Source organism: Lagopus leucura, unplaced genomic scaffold (genome assembly GCF_019238085.1).
Source record: "Lagopus leucura isolate 7727_CA_CO unplaced genomic scaffold, USGS_WTPT01 Super-Scaffold_100021, whole genome shotgun sequence".
In the NCBI taxonomy this organism is placed as follows: Eukaryota; Metazoa; Chordata; class Aves; order Galliformes; family Phasianidae; genus Lagopus; species Lagopus leucura.
This window is the reverse complement of record NW_024962274.1, coordinates 219,415-239,137: the sequence shown is the minus strand read 5'-3', so window position 1 is coordinate 239,137 and position 19,723 is coordinate 219,415. Positions and strand designations below refer to the sequence as shown.

The 19,723-nt window shown below is 45.2% G+C and overlaps 1 protein-coding gene across 2 annotated transcripts; it reads right to left on the bottom strand.

Moving 5' to 3' along the window:
- Positions 1–1,221: 1,221 nt before the first annotated feature.
- On the bottom strand, positions 1,222–19,672 carry EIF4E2 (eukaryotic translation initiation factor 4E family member 2). Of its 2 annotated transcripts, XM_042878423.1 has the most exons (8): positions 19,565–19,672; positions 18,915–19,029; positions 17,563–17,697; positions 15,590–15,694; positions 12,561–12,713; positions 12,332–12,468; positions 4,223–4,300; positions 1,222–1,707 (listed from the first exon to the last, which is right to left on the bottom strand). In XM_042878423.1, the coding sequence occupies exons 1-7, from the start codon at positions 19,582–19,584 to the stop codon at positions 4,255–4,257; spliced, it is 711 nt and encodes a 236-aa protein (XP_042734357.1). In that variant the 5' UTR covers positions 19,585–19,672; the 3' UTR covers positions 1,222–1,707; positions 4,223–4,254. The 2 variants fall into 2 exon arrangements, with proteins under 2 accessions (XP_042734357.1, XP_042734358.1); XM_042878424.1 differs by lacking the exon at positions 4,223–4,300.
- Between the last annotated feature and the right edge of the window lie 51 nt (positions 19,673–19,723).

Here is a 19,723-nt window from a genome sequence, read left to right as displayed (position 1 = left end):
GAAGAGCGATGCCACAGTCAGGGAAATGGCCTCTCCCCCCTGCCCAGGCAGATGCCAGGAGGTACAAGCTGCATGGCCGTGGGGAGGTGGCCGCAGGGGGCAGTTAGTCATCGCTGTCACTGCATTGAATGCTTCCAGAGACCGCCTGGGACCGAAACCCTCAATGCGGAAAACAAGCCCTTCAGAAGATTGAATTATTTCAGGCTGTCTTCTCTGCTGGTCCTGGCTGCTTTCAGTCTAGACTTCAATAATAACATGGAATTTGCAATTTGAAGACATGAGGCTGAAGGTCTCCCGGGCCCCAAGGCCAGAACTTGTCCCAGACACAGGTTGCTGGTTCTGCAGTCACTCCCAAATAGGTTCCAGCAGCCCCTTCTCCTGGGGGATTGTGCAGAGAGCATAGGGCAGGAGGTGTGCCCCAGCTCCGGCCGCAGCCTCCCCCTCAGGCCCATGCAAAGGCTCTATTAAAAATGAAAGGCAATTGTGCGATTCCCTAAGGAAGAGGGGAAAGGCTAAAGCTGTTAATGAGTACAATTAGTGTTGTAGTCAAGCAGAATCAGAGGAAATAATTAGCTCCTATTGTTTCCGTGGCATCTGAATTGCAGCCATGCTGGCTTCCCAAGCAGCAACACATCAGTCCAGCCTTACCCCAGAGCACAGGAGACAGGGGGTCACAGCTTCCATGCAGCTCCAAGCAGCAGTCCAGGCCATCACCCTCTTTCACTACAGCCACTGGAGTCCATTTCGCAGATGGCTGGAGACTCACAAACAACAGCACACCCCAGCCCAGCTGCCTACAGAAGCATGCACAGCCCCACATTCACCCTCTCCTGATGGTTCTCCAGTGAGATGGCTGGAGTACAGCAATCAAGTGACACCAAATACCTCTTTGTCCTAGTTTATAGGCAGCTTGCAGCCCTCTCCCAAACATGGAAGGCTGGGTGCAAGGCACTGCTAACCAGGGAATATGAAGAAGCAAAGACAAAGTAATCATCTAATTCTTCAAATGAACCATTGCACTACTGCATGTCCACATAACTCCCCCAGTACAATGAAGTTTGACCACCCTGGCATTCGGAGTGCTTTGCTGCTGCAGGGCTAAGGGTCATGGAGGTGGGTAGCTGAGGGAAAGATGGAGCTATCAGAAACAGCCCTAGGGCTTCACTGCAGGCTAGAGAAGTACCACATCACTATTTTAGACAAAGAAGAAGAAAAAAAGACTGAAAGAAACAAAGAGACCCAATAATTTATTGGCAGAGCTGAAAGTGGGCATTTGAAAACCATGGGGCTGACTCTCAACTGGGAAGCTCCTCCCAGCTGCAGAGAGATTTATAATACTGGTATCCCTCAGCGAAAGGCTCTGACATCAAGGCAGAATCCCAGAGATCCTGCATGCCATGTACAGAAAGAGAGGAAAGTGCTGCAAGATGCGGCCCCAAGGGCACACTGCTAATCGAAAGGTTGGCCTCCCGCCCTGCTGCTAAAAAAGTTTGTGTATGACAAAATCAGCCTCTATCATCACCACTGCTGGAGGGCTTCAGATGGATCCTTCCTCCGAGAAGGAGTGCGAGAGTGGCCCATGAGTCCCTTCAGAGGTCAGAGAGCACTGGTGGAAACCTCTCAGTGCTGTCAACACGGAGAGAGGAGCTTAGTGCCAACTCTTGTTCTCACAATGTGATTTTTGTGTTTCGAAAGCTTGAATTATCCCTGGAAAACAGAGGAAAGAAAGAGGTTAAATATGTGCACTGTTCAGATCCCAGCACCCCGTGATCCCACCCACCATGGCTATCAGTGTTGCCAACCCAGCCTGTCACCCAAATCAACGCTTGTTAAATCTCCTTAGCGGATCTGCTTCCTAACTAGAGACTTTCCACCTGAGCCAACCTGCTGCTCCAGAACACAAGGAGACCTTGCTTCATCATCACTCATTGGAAAGAAAAAGGTATTACCTCTTGTTGTCAAAGCATACAGTAGGCACTGCACACCTCCCTGACAGATTCTGGGATTTAAATTGCAAGATCTCTTTCTTCTCAAATATTTATCCTCATGGACCTCCAGGTCCAGTATATTTTGTTCTCATTATCAATAAGTTCACTCTTTTAAGGCAGGAGAGACCAAAGGACTATTTAATCTGAAAATGACAGTTCCCCTAAATTTAAATAGGAGAGTCTCCTCAGCAGCTTTTACTCACATGAGTACAGCCATGGGGCTACCAACAAAGGAGTGCTGGTCCACCACCTTCATTTGTGTAGTCTTGCAGGACGCAGCAGTGACTGAAGATGGGGCAGATTACAGAAATTTGTATCTGCTTACTGCTAGCCTGTGAGCAGCAGCAATAGGCAAAGTATATTTACTCATCAACAGAAAGGTATTGGTTTGTTTTAGTTTGTTTCCTTTCTTATCCAAATGGAATTAAAGGAGATGATGATTATTTTGGGAGAATGGGTTTGGTGCCTTCCCCTAAGCAGGGCAGGACAGTAAGTTGCCCAAACCGACCACCCAAGGATGCCTGAGCACACATTGCACCAAACTGGCACAGCTTTGTTGAAGAGTGAAAGCAGCTCATAGCTTCAGAAGCAAGGTGCTTTGCAGGACTGTAAAACCCTGTTTAAAGCCTTGAGCTAGGTTTGTGCACTGCTAAGAGCCACGTGGCAGCTGTAACATCACAGTGCATGCTGGAGCAGCTCCAGGAGGCAAGCTGGAGGAGCAGAAGGAAGTCAAAACTACTCTTCAGGAGAGTTAACCAAGTTATTCTACTTTTACTTGACAGCAAAAACCATGCTGGAGGCTATCTGTAGAAGACTGGGGTTCACCTTTGTACTTGCAAACAAAGCAGGCTGTGCTGCCATCTGGGAACACGATTCAGAATTCATTAACTGGATTCCAGTTAATTTGCAATAGCAGTATGACTTTTCATCCCACAGTGTACTTTCACCTGTGCCATCTACCCCAGGAGGATGGCACACTCTGGTTAGCTCTTGAAAAGTTTTTCCATCTTTTGTTTTCTCACCATTATCACAATGCCCCCATCCCTCTGCTCACCACTGCTCTCCCTGGTTAGCACAGGTAACTCAATATAGTGGAGAACTAAATCAAATCTGTCACTGTCTTTCTATCCACTTGGCACACATACTGCCTTCTGAGACTGGTATTTAACGAAGTGAGGTGGTTTTCTCTTCTGGAAGGTCACCTGAACGTCCTCTAACAATAAAATTCTGCTAAGTGCTTGTGAAATATTTTGTAAACATTGATCCTCACAAAAGCCCAGATTTGTGAGGAAGGAAAGACTTCAGAGCAAACTATGAAAGCACTGCTTGTCCAAAACTGTGGAAGGTGGTTTGGGAGCAGCGGGACTCCCAGCAGCTCTCCAGAGCTCAGCTGTGTTGGAGCAGCTATATCCCATCACAAGGTGGGATTCAGACAATAGATTTGCTTCTCTCAGTGGGTTCCTCTGCCCTGGCACTTGGCAATACAGCAACCCTATTTGGCTACAACCAAACACAGCCCCCATCACAAGGCCTCATGCAAGCCCTTTTTAGAGAAAGTGCCTGCTGTCAGGAAACTGGGCCCTAGAGGGGAAAAAACAATCACAACAGCACTGAGCTCACCTTGCCTATTTTCTCTGCACATGGCTGGTTGCCATTACCAGAAGTAGCAGGCAGTTTCATCCCTTGGGCCACAGCATTATTCTTATTTCTAAATACAGTAGCTACTGTGTCCTTCCTGAACAAGCTTTTATTGACAGACTAATTTATTCTGCCCCAGCCTACTGACAAGAGCAAAGGCATGTATGCCAAGTTCTAGGCACCTCTCTCAGCATCCATTGCACGGATGTGCTCAGCACTCATTTACCACTTCATAGCTGCTAACAGACAACCCTAGGCAGCAGACCCAAGCTGAAGACATACCTCTCAGCCTCCTAGGACCAGGTCTGGGATACAACTGGCTTGCACAGTGGAAGGACACATTAACAAAGCAGCACACAGCACTGCAACAGAAAGTGCTGAGTGAACGCAGACCACTGTGAATGTTGGTGCCTTTGGTCACAAAAAACGCACCACAACAACAAACAACCACAGCTTTTTGATCTTTGGGAAAAAGCCAGCGGTGGAACCACCACCTGGCCTGCAAGGCAAGAGGAAAACGTGCCAGACCGCGGGAAGAGGGATGGAAGCTGAGAGGTATGCCATGAAGTCACATAGGAAGAAAGATGAGGCCCTACCCTGGGTGTGACAGAGGGGGGGGAGCGTTCGATCAGCGGCCACTGCTGTTCACCAGGCCATGAAACTCCTCCCAGGCCCTGGCAAGCCAGAGGGAAAAAAAAAAATGAAACAAAAAAACAAAAAAACAGCACTTCAGATCAAAGGCTTCTTAACTTTTAACAAGAGCAGAAACATTCAATGGCGTTTGAAAGGCACTCGTCTTCAGAGAGCAAGGCAATATTCTCTGATAGCCCTAGTGGATAGAAGCATCCTTAAAACCCAGCCAAACATCTGACAGCGCAAGGCAGCTTTTACGTTCTGCACAGACATGAAGCGTTCCCACTGGCTGCTGGCGATATAGCCACATTAATACCCAGAGACAGGTATGACCTTCCCAGTCACAAATGGAATATCCATTTCCTATCGCTAATAAAATAGCCAGTGTTTTGTATTTCTGGAGGATTATCACATTCCTTGGCAGGTTAAACTCAGCTAGCTTCTGGCCTCGTGCTTCACCACATCTCTGCAGTAATCCCTACAATAGGGTCTTCTTTTAATGCTGTATGGCTCAGTTAATAGGCCAGTCCTCAGTCAGGCAGCAGAATCCAATTGTTTACAGAAAATCTCACTTCCTATTGTAAACCTGCACCGTTAATAACAGCCCAGTAAAAAAGCCAGAGCTATCAGAAATGAAAACGTTTTCAAACAAGTTGGAGGGACAGGCCTAGCGCTGCATTCCCTGGTGGAGAATGTTACTGACGTACAAAGTTAGCAGACTGAAAAATTGCTGTCTGTTTTACAAAGGCACCATTCTGAAAGCCCCTCTCAGGGAAATAAAGAAACGATGCTGAGGTTAATGTGAGCATGACTACTATCTTCCAGAATCAGAGACATCAAAGGACCTCATCGTTTTTCATACGCAGCTGAACAGTGCTGGAGGCTACAGCACATGCCAAGCCATTCACCAATCCAAAGTTCCACAGAGCCAGAGGGACCCTAAAGGGAACGCAGGTCAGCCATAAACCCAGGCGGTCTTGCTGAGTTTAGCTGCTAAGTGCCAGCCACACCTCACATCCTGTTTCCTGCACTGCCTCATCAGGCCACTGCAACAGACAGGAGAGTACAGAGATGGAAATTCCACAGCAGTTAGCATCTGTGCCTGAAATGGACCCCCAGCCTGGCTCCTACCTGTGCCTCACAGTCAAGCTCCTCATCAGCATTTGCAAAAGCAGCTCAGCTGTCACATGCTCTTTCCCAGCAAAGGCCCAAATAAACAGAATGTACCAGCAGAGTGAATGTCATGGGTACTATGAAAGACTACATCACAAGCAGGCAGGCTTGCTGGGGACACAGCAAACAGGGCATGAGCAAGAAGCTTGTTACCACGATGTCTACCTTGGAATTTGTGACACTACCCTCCTGTAAAGCAGGATGGCAAATCCCTCTTTGAAAGGGATCAGAATTCACCTTTTGAGAATCCCCAGGAGCACAAAAATCTTCCTGATCATGACTAGGATGGACAAGTAACAGTCATCCACAGGAGTCCCAGAGCTACATCTAATCTCTGAGCTGACACTCAGACACTTTAAAGCAAAGAAAACATGAAGAGAAAAAACAGACAGCAAAGGTGCTATAAATGCTGCAAGGACAGCTCTCCAGACAGCTGGGGTTCACTAGCACATCAGTCTTCCCTCAGCACTCAGCTGGGAAAGTGCTAGGCAGAATAAAGGGTAAGTTAGCACAAGGTCTTGCTAAGGGTTCTCACAGATGATTGCCACAGATGATTGCTGAGGTCAGATCTGCAATCCAGCTTGACACACAGCTTTGTCAGAGACAAACCCACCGGTGGCTCATTCTAAACAAGGCACCAGCACAGGCTCCTAAATGGGTGCATTTCCTCCAAGTCTCCCCTGATAAAGCCAACACAGAGTGCCCTGAAAGGCCACAGAAAATTGCCTGTTACCCAGCCAGTGCACAGCACCAGAGGCTGCAGGTACTCTCCAGAAGAAAGTCGGGTGAAGACAAACTTGCAGCCACAATCCTTCCCAACTACTGAATACAAGTTGGAAAGCTACCCACGTCTCCAGCCTCATTCCAGTCTCTACCTTCATATCCTCCCTTCAATTTCCCATTCCTTCTACTCCTACCACATTCCTACTACCAATAACTACATCTCTTTGCTCTCCTGCAGTCCCCCTCAAACCCACAACTTCTGTCCTCTCTGCAGAAGGGACACGAGGACAGATTATCTGCCTACATAATCAGTAATGTACTACCCTTCCAAACCAAGGAGTTCTCAGTTCCAACATCTCATAACATCACACACACAGTCCTCCAGCTGCCAAGCCCTCCTCACACACTGAGAAAAGGATCTTCCAGCCAAGAATTTTTAAGCAAAGACCCTCATACATATTATACTGCTAATTAATCCAACTATCTGCTGACTTGACTGAAAAAATCCACCAAGATGTGTCTGCTCTAATGTACCTAAACTGTGCTAGCGGAGCAAACTGCTCTCCATTTCGTACTGAACGAGGCTGCCAGTTAATTTTGTCTGGCAGAATCTTTATGACCTGTGATGTGCCAAGGGCACAGTGCCAGAGAGTCTAAGAGGTTATTTTTATGTATAGACATTTTTAGTACCTTAGTGCTATACTGTCTGTGTGACAATCAGATACTCAGTGAATTGATCCCCAACACTTAGGTTATTCCCACTGAACAGATGGGAAATGGAAACATTAGCAGGCTAAATAAAGCCAGCCAGAGCTGCTCCTCCACACTCATTCCTGACCCACAACTGTTGAAGTTTCCCACTGTCTCCCTCACTCCCAGGGTCAGGATGCAAGCAGAGCTCCCTTTCAAGTTGAAGGAAAAAAAAACAAATGCAAAAAGAAGCCACCATCACAGACTTCAACAAAAACGGGAAGAACAACCACAGCTGCTTCAAGGGACTTTCTAAATCTAAACTGTGAAAGCAGCACCAGTTGTTTTCTCAAAATCCCAGCAGTTCCCCGTCGGTATTTTTCAACATGGCTCTGCTTCCCTCCCATCTCCTTCCCCAGATAAAATAAAAAAAGGAGATAGAGAGCTCACAGCACACGCTGCTCTCACAGCACTCACCGAGGTCTGTCCCTTCCACCAGTCTGCATGCAACCTGCCAGCACGGCCACCGCTCACTGCACACTGCATACATGGTGCCAAGAGCAGCACTGACTCTTCTGGTGCTCCCCACACTCTAGCAAAGTGCTTAAAGGATTTATCCAAAGCCAACCAGGAACTCTGTGATAAGCCCACAGGCCAACAGCTTTAAAAAAAATAAATATCTAGGATATTCTTGTAGCTTGAAATAATCCTTTCGTTTAAGAGGCAGTATCCACAGCTAAGGCCAGTGGGGAAGCCATCACAACTATGGAATCAACATATCTGAACTGACCTCCTTGAAAAGAAACATGAAGTGGATTACAGCAGCTTCTTTGCTAAGAGACAGGCCACCAAGATATGGGAGCCTTTTACACAGTCACAGATGCTTCTGAAGAATTAAAAATGAAAAGGCAGTGAATCCATCACTTCAAAGCCTGAGTCTACGGAAGTGCTCTTAACTTGCAGCACCAAGAAAGGTTACTGGAATTGGAGAATGGAGTGATAAATGGATTAAGCCAGCACTGCAGAGCCTCAGGAGAAGAGGACAGCTATCAGATCTGGAACCTCACCGCTCTTTTTTGTCTTTTATTCCTGTCCTTTGACTTGATGGAACGAGAGTGAAGCAACACAGCCCTCTAGAGCTGGCAAGATCCAAGACAACCCATTACTCCATCGACAGGCATCAGTGTGCATGGGGCCCATTTGCAAACTGAGCAACTTCAGACAAGGTACAGCTGAAGACAAAGATGACACAAATAGGACAGCACCACTGAAGAGTATCAACTCCTAATGTTCCTGGAAATTAGCAAGCAAATGGAACCTAGTGCTACAAAAACGTAAAGTTTACATAACAAGGAGACTTCTCACCAGCACACCATCACTATCTTACTGCTTCAGAAACACTCATCTGGCCACACATTTACCACTTCCCCTGAGGATTTCTACTGTCACATCTCCCTTGAATTCAAGACTGCACTGCCCACTCCACCCCCACTTTCTTTCCTTTCTTTTTTTTTTTTTTTTTTTTTTTTTTTTTAAATCTTTAAAACACAATAACCTTGTTCCTGCATTCTTCTTACTCTTATTCCCTCCCTAGGATTATCTGCTTGCTTCCTAACTAAAATATTGTCCAAGGCCATTTCCTCCAACTGCCTGCAGTGAAATGAACCCAGTGCCAGCCCTATTAAGATCAACTATTCTTCTCATTTACTCGAGCCATCCCATTAGTTATCAGCAGTGACTTCGAAAGGAACAGAGAGTTTTATACCCTGCTCAGCTCTCACTGCAGCAGGCACTTACAAATAACTGAAGCTTTGTTTTCAGAAGAAAAAAAAAAAAAAAAAGTAGCCTTGCTTTTGAGCTGACAGGACGATCCATAAAGTCACACAGCAACCAAAATATTTCCAGACCACTCAGCTCAGTGGAAGCTCACAGTACAGCTGCACAGCGAATGCCTGGTCTCTCCTGTCACATGAAGCAATGCTGTTCAGCTCTCGTGGGCATCCTGGATGGTGCTGTGGGTGGGAGCTCTCAGCACAGGAGATGGTCATTGACCACACAAGTTATCAGCAAAGAAAAGTAAGGCTGAAAACCCCAGACAGGGCTTTTCAAAAACAAAACAAAAAACAACGCGCAAGAAAACACACCACAAACCACAGAGCATACGTTCTAAAAAGATTTGTTCTTCCTTAATTCCAAACCAAACAGAGTGCTGCTGCCCATAACCCAATGTCAGTGCTGAGCCACGTCACTTCCAAGGTAAGAACACTGATGACAGAACCTTTTACACTGTCCGCTTCAGGTGAGTGCACCTCTGGGAAGGAACAAAGAGAAGCAACCTCTTTCCAGCTACTGAAAGAAGGCAGCCCACAAAATGTGGTGTTCTCAGGTACTGAGTGAGCACTGTAACGTCTAAGGTACTATAAATCCTCTGGAATTAAGAAGAGCACAAGAGAATGCTCGAGCTCTTCCAGTAAGACTGGTAATTAATACAGACTAGGCCGACCCTTCCACTTGCAGGGATTTAGGCAGCTTGTCAATATAGCAAGCAAGAGAAAGGATGAATATGTGAATACTGCAATGAAAGATCTGCTTATCTAGCTAAATGCACAAGTCCCACCACTGTGAGCTGAAGGGACAGAATGCAGAAGAGCTCTTTGGAATAACTGTGAAGCAACAGATACTTTTCAAAAGCAGCCTGGCAGTGCCACCACCTTCTGAAACAAAGGAGGCTGCAGCCTCACTGACAGCTCATGAAAAATGGTGTCTAAAAACAAGTTAATATGAAGTGCAATACCACAAAGGGAATATATAAAACCTGAAACACAGTGCTCAGCTTCCACAGTGAGGGGCACACTACCAATTTCTACCAAAGTGTTCATTTACAGTGTGTCAAAAGCTAATCCAGGTCAATTCACTACCTGAAAGTCAAGGTTTTGAGAAACGCCTGTTCTTTTCTTGCTAAGCATGCTCCCTTTCCCAAAGCACAATCAATGCCAATCAAACCCTGCACACGAGCAGAGCTCTAGAGGAGAGATGCAGCCCATACAAATGAAAAATGCCACAAGCTCCCCTAGAAAGGCAGTCCTGACAAAGCCTACAGCATGGCTCTTCCATTAGAGCCTTTCATAAAACACAGCCAGAGTGTGAATACTGAGCGCTGGCTAGAAAGCCCTCTCGAGCCATAAATCACATGGTACATGCACAGCATAAGTGGAGTTTATTCATGACGGACAGTATTTCAACAGGGCTTGATAGATGGCCGAGGAAAAGGAGCCAGACTTTATGGAGGATAGAACTAGTTACACAAGAGATTCTTCATTAGTGAGAAATCCTTAATGACACGAAGCTTAGCCAAGCGGAGTCAGCCTGAAAGCTGGGGCTGTCCTGCTCTTCTCTGTCAACAAAGCAGGCACCATCGCCTCCCTGCAGCTTGCTGCCTGCAACTCCTCCGTGCTAGCACTGATACTGAGCAAGAAAAGCACAATAAGTCAGTCCACGCACCACTACACAGAAACTCCAATGACAAGCAGCTCTGGTCTGAATTTACACCAGCACCATTAGAAGGAAATGTTGGACTGCACTAAAAGCAGAGTGCTGCAGCTCAAGCAAAGCAATGGAAAAAAAGTTTCATGACACCCTACATGATGGAAGGTTAATTGCTCAGACCTACTCCACTAGGACACCAAACCAACTTCTGACAACCACTCCTACCCACAGAAGGGTATGCGGGAGACAAGCCAGCCTGGTTCTATTTAACAACTGCTCCCAACTGTAATCTGAACCACTAAATTTGATTCCTCAAACACCTGTTATTCTTGGACAAGCTCCTCTTGCACCATACATCAGAAGAATAAAATGAAACCTATGCTACAGAGAAAAAGAGGACAGCCAACACGGTCTGATAGACTACAGTAGGGAAATAAGACCGTGACACCGGATGCACCATCACTCCAGGACTGATGCCTGCCTGAGCAAAACCAGACACAAACATTGCAACAGCAGCACTGTGACCTAGGAAGTGCTGATGGGGATAGCTTATAAAGGAAAAGCCACATCACTTCCTGTCTCAACTTGCTACACAAACAAATATCACAGCTGCAACACAGGCCTGGGATACAGCTTTCCTTACAGAGTCTGGGAGAACAGAACAATCTCCTTCCTCACATCAGAAAGCCACAGTACCAGCTTGCAGTCTTCTACTGCAGAACAGAAGCAAAATATCCTGGAAAATGTCCACATGAGCACTTTGCTACCTCATAACACAGGTAGAGAGTTGATAGTGCCCTCTCCTGGCAAGAAGCACATGAGAAATGTTACTGGCAAAAATCACAAGATTTCAACGTAAGTAGGAACTTTCAAAAACACCAAAGCTTACTGGAAAAAGACAGGGTTTAAGAACAATAATTTCCCTTTTCCTTCTCCTTCCCACACACACAGGCAGGAGGGCCATGTGGAGCACTAGATGCCTAAAGGCAGTTTAAACAGACTCATGTATTATTGCTAGTGACTCACACCCCAAATCAGGTGCTACTAGTAGCTATATTTCTCCTAAAAGCAGGACTGAGCTCACCAAATTCTCTGCCAGCACACCAAAGAGATGGTGTTTATGCAGAAAGGACAAGCCAGCACAATGAAAATAAGTCATGAAAGGTACTTGGACCCTGATTAAGGTTTGGACTAGAAAAAAGCTCATTATCTTATTAATTTGTTTCACTTCTTCCAAGTGTTAATTTAATCAATATGATCTAATTGGTGTATTGGTTCATAACATAAGTCAGGAAAAGAAAAAAAAGCTAAGTGATTCACTATAACCAATACTTGCACATGCAATTCTCTGTCACACTATGGGAAATAAAAGTCACCCTGAATGGCCTGGTATGGTAAGCTATAATAGGTTTATTTAAAAATACAGTTGTCCTCTCTGTGTACCATGATCTTCTAGTCTTGTTAAAGACCCTCTGTCACCAGGGCCTGGAAGACTTAATATACGACGTTTATTATGATTAGAAATCATTTGTACAGCACTGTAAATTCACACAGCTCTTTCCCAAGAACATTTATAAGTCTAATGGCACTATAAATCCCTGTTAGCTTCCGCACTTTATTCCCTTGAATCTCTATTTATTCTAATGATCTCACATCCCCCCCCCCTGCACTGCAATCTTGTGTCTGAATACATGAAGCCACAGTCCCACTCTGGGCAGCCATCTCCCAAGTGACAGGCTGGGTGGATTGCTAACAAAGCCCAGGACTATACACTTCAAAAAGAACACTATTAGAACAGAACGAACCTAATAACAGCACAATAATGACACAGACATTTAGCTTTCAAAGCACACTGGCAACAATCGCTGCTGTTTGTCTTACTGTTCGCACCGAACAGCCCCGATGCACACGAGCAGTTCTCTCCATTCCTGTGATCTGCATTAAATTGCTCGAGCACGCATGCAACCTGCAGCAGTCCCTCCCCCTGCCACCATACGTACTTGATGCTATCGGTGTGTGTTTTATATTCCATGATGGTGTTGGGAGGTAGGTTGAGCACCCTTCGTAACGTGTCGCGTATCCGGGCTGTCGTGGCCTGGTCGCTGGCTGTCTTGTTCCATATCGAGATAATGTCCTCCTACAGAATTGCACGTAAGGAAGGGGTAAGCAGATGGCATTTTCTGCAGCCCTGCCAAATGGGAGCATATGCCAGCTCTCAGAACGGCTTACCTGGAATCGGACAGAGACGACTGCCCCACAGATTTCTTCGCCCACCATAAACTGTTCTCCAAGCATGGCCAGAATGAGATTCTCCCAACATCGTGACGCTAAGCCCTTTCGCAGACGGATAATCCATTTACCACCATTTTTGTTGGCATCATCCTAGGAAGATGTGCAAGAAATCAATTTGTTTTCTTCTAGTAATTTTTCTGCTTCCCACAAGACAGCGAAGCCATAGACAGTAGCAGATATTGATTGGGCGGAGCACCAGGATATCTGGAGGTATTTCAAAGCAAAAGCATTTCACTGCTCCCCCATACAAGTGGAGAAAGAGGAATGCCACTTACTTTGAATACCAAGTATTTGAAACAATGACTCTCAACGTTCCAGAGGACACTATACACCGAAGGCTTGAACCTTCAGTATTTTGATCCCACTAGTGACGACTACAACAACCTATCCATCCGCACACAGAATCGGAGGCAAGAACCCTAAAATTATTCCAAACTCTAGCCTAATTCCACCTTTGTTTAATCCCTTGTATACGTAGCTCTCCTCGTTAGAAGAGGAAAAATCCCTTATCACAGAACATGGAAGGCAGGGAAACAGTTTGAAAAAATCATGTTTAAAAGTAAGGGGAAAGTAGGAACACACTTTCCTTCAGCATTTCCAGGAATGAGCTCACATAGCAAGTTAACACAGAATGCCCTTTCTCTGAAAGCCACTGTCATTATCACAGATACAGATGAACTGTGCTGAGCCAAGGAAATACACAAAAATTGGGAGAAATGAGAGGAAAAATTTATGCTAAGTGCCCAACCCATCACCTCAAAACTTCAATTCTGTATGTTGAACTGAAAACTGCTACGGACTGCCCTGCTTCACAGAACACACAAGCACATCAAACAGCAGTTCTTCCTTTGTGCAGAATTCTCACTGTGGCATTTCCTTGTAGCTGGAAACTCTTAAAGGGAAACAAACTCCATCCAAAGCCCACAACTGAGAAGTAGGAATAAGTCTAAGAGGAGGTGGCAGTTAGGAAGGGAATGAACAGAGGTCGAGGACAGAAACAGAGAAGAAAAGAGAGTTCGCAGAGAAGTGTATTACACAGAACATCCCTGGCCAAATAATTAGCAATCCCCTTTGCCAACCTAAGTGACACTTCAAAGGTGCTAGGCGAGAAAGCCCAATCCATCTTAATGGAACAAAATTAACTTTATTTTAGCTATAAAGCTAAAGGAAGCTATAAAGCTTCTTTAGAACTTAGAAAAACTAAGCATCTGTGTGCTCTCAGAGAAAGCAAATGCCAGTGAAGCAATCCCGAGCAAACGGGAAAATGTCAGCACAAGAGCAGCATTCACCAGACCCCCAGTCTTCATGTAAGTGTTAGAACCCATACTGCAAGGGGAAGGTGTGAGCTCTGAACAAACCTCAAAGCATGAGAGCAGCCACGTGCAAGATGAAGAAGCCAATCAGCAGTAGTTCTAGGAATGTGGTACATTCCCATGAAATGCAAAGCGCTTTCTGATTAAGCATCCTTGTTTTCCAAGTTGTGGACACCCCACTCTAAGAATTAAGTTGCCCAGAGTTCAGCCTTTGGATGCTGGATTTAACTCCTCAAACATTCCACACTGACTTACAGCAGGAAGAAAATAAATTGGTATAGCTCAAAACACCTTAAACATTGTTTAGGAAGGTTCCAGGCTAGAGAGAGAATGGTCATTGGGAAGCAGATGCTGTACTGTGTGTTTCATGGTAATTGTTAGTTTTCTTTCAGGTTAAACAAGCTTTGGTTCAGTCAAGCAATTCATTTCCCTTTACTGGAATAATAATGATCCACGGCCCAGAAAATCACATGGGAACATTATGCTTACTGCTATGACTTTACCCAGAAAAGGCACAGATGGATACTAAAAGAGATCTCTAGAAAAATCTCTCTAAAAGAGATCTCTATCTGTAGATACTCTACATATATGTATACATGCTCACAGAAATTACAGTAACTAAGCTTACTTTCAAAGAGGAAGGAACATAAAGCCCTAAAAAGAGTAGCAAAGAGAAGGGAAGCAACAAGGGCCTTTTTCCACAAGTACAAGAAGGCAACCCAAGCAGAAATAAAAAGAGCCTCTCTGTCCTCATCTTGAAATGGCTACAGGGAAATTCTCTATAGAAATTCTGCTATCATTAACTTGTGGACTCTCTGGTGGACACATTATCAGCGCAGCTGATCGAGAGCTGACTGGAAGTCCAAAGAGGGTTAAGCGTTTTATATAAATTGTATTTGCAGTAACTGGCTGTAAAACACCTTGCTTAAAATAATTGCCAACCAGGGTCACATATAAATTTCTCAGGACCAAGCAGCGTAATTAGGTACTGCAGAGCAACACATAAAATTCTCATATTGCAAATGGTATTGGTCATGGCTGGAAGCCAGCCAGGAACTGGAAGAATGATTTGTTGGGCAAAGATTTTTTTTTTCCTCTCTTTATACAGATTTGGACAGAAATGAACAAATGCAAACCAAGTGCTTCATAAGGAAAAAAGGTGAACAAAAGGCTAAGTATTCTTTCCATTTCCTGTTCTGTGTACAGCTGTAGGCTTTTAAGCATGTGCATCTCCTTGCCTCTTATTTTCTTAGTTCTTCCCTTATTGATAGGTTCAGTCCCTTTTAGAGGAAAGCTCCACGCTGCCACCATGGGACAAAGGAATAATAAGGGGTAAAAGTTAGTATGCAGTGAGCACAGAGCTTATCTGGGCTACCCTTTTTACTGAGCTGCAGGCAACACTGCCCAGAGGTATCTTCTGGACCCACAGCAAGCACAGCTAGAAACTCCCTTCATCTGCCCTCTCCCCAGCCAGAACATCACAGAGCCATCAGGTTCCACAAAACAGAGTTTGGAGAATAAGTTTACAGCAAATTCAGAAGAAAAGGCTGAATCCAAGAGTGCCATTAAGCAACAGAAGTCTCTTCTTCGCAGAAGGTTTCCTCCATCATTCTCTGGGGAAGTATCAAGGCACACATGAGAGTTCCAACTCACCTCCCACATGGGTTTGATGCCCTCTTTGAAAAGATGGAAGTCACTATGGCCTGTCAGGTCCCCAGGACGTACCATGTGACTGTAAAACCTCCAGAACTGCTCCACCTGCAATGACATGAACCACACAGTGAGGCTGCTCAAACTGTTCAGAGCCCTTTCTACAACAGCTAGCCAGACACACCTTCCCCTCTTCTCTTTTTTATTTCTTGTCACGAGGGTTTTTATTAGGATAGCAATAGGATCAGAGTTTGGGTGCCTGCTTCTCATTGGCTCTATCAGCAAGTGACCACCTGGAACATTCAACAAGTGCCTGCAAAAATTATTTGGTGCAGTCTGTGCTAAGACAGCTTCTGCTCTAGAGAACAGTTGCCAGATTCTAGTGCTCAAACTTTAAATTAGTAACATATATCAAGTGCAACAGCTACAGCCAAGCCTCCTTGCACTACAAGAGAACTCATTCCTGCACCAACCACTGTTCTCAGCACTAAAGGAGACTGCGGAAGCCTCCAAATCTGATATATCTTGGATTGATTTTTACTATATCCAAACTGTAAGACAACAGAAACATTCTGGTGCTGTTTTAAAATCTTTAGGTGCCACTCAGAGCCTTTGTTTAAACCCCTCTTATTTCCCTTTACAGCCTGCTATGACATTCTGGCCACTAGAAAAATACCATTTTCCATCATGCCACCCCGTGTCTACTTCAGATAGCCTGGCCAGAACTTTTAATTTTTAAAAATAAAACATCTATTCTTTTAGATTCTCTAGATGAAAAAGGATTTTAGAGAGGCTGGATCTTTAAAAGAAGGCATTGGAATTGATTATAGTAATTACCACATTTTAAGAGGACTCCACTCAGTAAGACCACAGCTATTAATCAGATCAGCAATGAAGCTGGAGGGGTTAGACACCATCCCAAGTACTCATCAGAGACCTCGACGACTTGGTCAGCACTTGGAATTCTGCTTCAAACTCTGATCTCTGCCATCCACACAGGAATTTGCTTTTATAGCCAATATAATTATGAATCAAGGCTGAGATGGGGTCAGAAAATCTATTTCTGCAAGATAATTTCTGTACTGCATTTGGATGTAAGTACTCACAATGAGTGCACCTGCCCTCTAGTGGTTAGCATTTAAAAGCTTTGAGTTAGAGCTTTCTACTGAAAAAGCAAAGGACAAAGTGAACCCAGGCTTCACATCAGACAGTCCTTCCTAGAGCTTATTCTCCCTTCTTCTTTAACAGAATTTGGAAACAAATCTTCTGACCAACCTCCTTCCATCCTACCTGACTTCTAGCATTTCCAGCCTACAATATCAATCAATTTTTCTTGTGTACCTCAAGATCTTAACAATGGCTTTACATTATCAGTATCAGTACCATAAAACAACCCAACGCTGCCCTTCTAGTACTTACTTCATTCTAGGAATAAGCAACTACAAACAGCAAAAAGGTAAAGGAAGAGCAGTTTGCCTTTCAACCAACTTCACTGCAACACCTAACTGCACCTCAGTTATCACTTCCACAGCAACAGTAGACACCAGGCCAACAGCTGCTCACACACCAAGCATACCAGATAAATGTTCTTGAAACACGCTTTGTGGTGCAAATATTGGGGGGTAGGGGGAAATAGCTGTACAATCATTGCTTCACAGCTCTTCCTTTCTTCTCTTGCTCACCTGTTCTCTTGCTCACCTGTTCTCTTGCTCAAGTTACGTTGCACCTAGCAGGTTACAGTTACAAGAGTTCTCACCATTCTTCCATTATTATTCAAGCTGTCTAGCATGGGGCAAAAGAGAACTGCTTAGGACATGCCATTTGCTGTGGGCAGTTCAAGAACTCACCTGTAAGTCCTCTGCTCTCAACAGCAGAAGTGCAGCATGCATGTGTACACAGTCAATGCACAGAAAGTAAGCCAGCCACAATGACTACATCATGCCCAAATGATACAAGCACAACAGAGATATACTCACCGAGGCAAAGGTGCCAATCTGTTTGATGTTCTGTTCATAACTCTGTGAGCTGGTAGGCCTCCCAGGTGTTCGTCTGGAGTACCAGAAAGTGTAATTATACTGCAAGGGATGCTCAGCTGGTCCCGGGACAACTGCCTGCAGAACAAAAAACATTGCTTATCTCTAATGTGCTCCTCTACAGCAAGAATGGAAAAAAATATATTCACAGCATCAGAAATGCACATGTTCCCATCCTAAGAGAGTGTAAAACAAACAACAAACAGTAATTTTCACTGAAAAATGCCATTGCAGCTAGTTGTCTGACATGGACCATTAGGCTAACAGCAGCTGGTTATTTCAAAGAGTACTAGAAATTTGCTGAGTGGGGATGGTTAAGGAAATAACAACTTAAGCTCTAAGAATTGTCACATTAAAACAAGCCACGTAACAATCAAAACCAGCATTATTAAGTTTACCTTTTAATTCCGTACTGTGACCATCTCAAAAGAAAATGACAAACTAAAAATGGCAATATCTTTTTCCAAATGAAGAAAAAATGTCATTCTTCACTACAAAGAATAAAACTCATTTATACTAAACCATGATTCAAAAGCAACTACAACTCATTGATGACTGCAGCTCTCTTAAGCAACCGACACCCCCAACACTCTGGGAGGATTATTCTGTCTTCTAATGAGTGTGAAAAGAGGTTAACAAGAACTTATTATCCAGGAGTCAAAACTGACATGACACAAGATGAGGGCTTTGGGGCTTTTTTCCACTTGGTATTGCTGCAGGAGTAAAGAGCTTAAATCTCTATTCTATTATTGTCTATGGTAAATTTACAATGACTGCATTACTTCAGACACAGTAGTATAAGCACAAGATTTAACAAAAAAACAAAACAACAAATAAGCATAGAATCATAGGAACATAGAATCATATCCACCTTCTCAACACAGGAACACTGCACTCACTGAGATCTTAAGAGTAATGTCAATAACAGGACAAACACAGCTTGTAAGCCAGCTGAAGGCCACCACTCCTCTGTCAATTACTCCTTTCCCCACATCCTCTTCCAAATTTTGTTTTCAGGGATCAGGGAAATAAAGCTTCATTTTTTCTAATCTAAGCAAAAGCCTGGCTGCACTTAGATACAACCGTGAAGGAAGCACTCCCCACCCAGATTATGCACCTTCGTTCCAAACTGAAACTTCAAAACCAGAGTAACACAGTTCTTCTGCCATCTTCACCACAATAACAAAACATAACACGACCACAGTCCTCCAAGACATTTTCTTAATCCTTAAACTGAGAGCTCTAGAACTCTCACCTCATGCCCTGGTGAGGGAACACAGCCATCAGCACCTTACCTTCCTCTTGGTGGTACTCTGTGGTTTCTCTCGATCATTCTTTTCCTTCTCACTGTCTTTCTGTGTGTTATTCTCCTCGTTCTGGTCATGGTCTCCACTATCATCATCTTTCAATCTGGTAATGAAAAAGAACAGTGGCAGTGAGCATTATTTCTTGGAGCTGATTAGTTTCAAGCCAAGCAGCAGCAGCCTCTATTTATACACTCCTTCCACTAGCAGTGCCACCGGTGGTTAGAAATCTACACTTGACAGCACACACAGACTCCTCAGGCACATGCAAACGAATTCAAGCACTCTGTACCGGACCACAGACCCAATGCAAAAAAAAACCCCACCGCGTGGACCCCCAAATCTGCAGCTACAGAGACCCCACCGCAGCTTTCTGACCCTTTCCCTGGCTCTCCACAGCCCGAGCCAGGCGCGGCAGCCATCACCCCCTGCACGCCTCAGGGCTCCCGGCCTGCCCCACTCCCTGCCGAGGGCAGGAAAAGCCGAGCGAGAACCGTGGCCAGAAGGCCGGCCCGTCCCACGGCGATGCCTTCCGCCAGGGCGCGGGGCCGGGCCGGGAATGGGAAAGGGGCTGCGCGCGGCGCCGTGACTCATCGCGGATGGAAGCCGCAGGCAGAGCCTGAGCCACACCGCCGACTCACGCGTCGAATTTGTTGTTCATCGTCGCTCGCTGCCGCCACCCCCGTCCACCTCAGCGACTTCCGCTTCGCCGAGTCCGCTCTCCAAAGCCTTCCGCCACTTCCTGCGGCGACAGCGACGCCATGCTCCCCGCCCCGGCATCGTGGGGGCGGAGCGCGGCG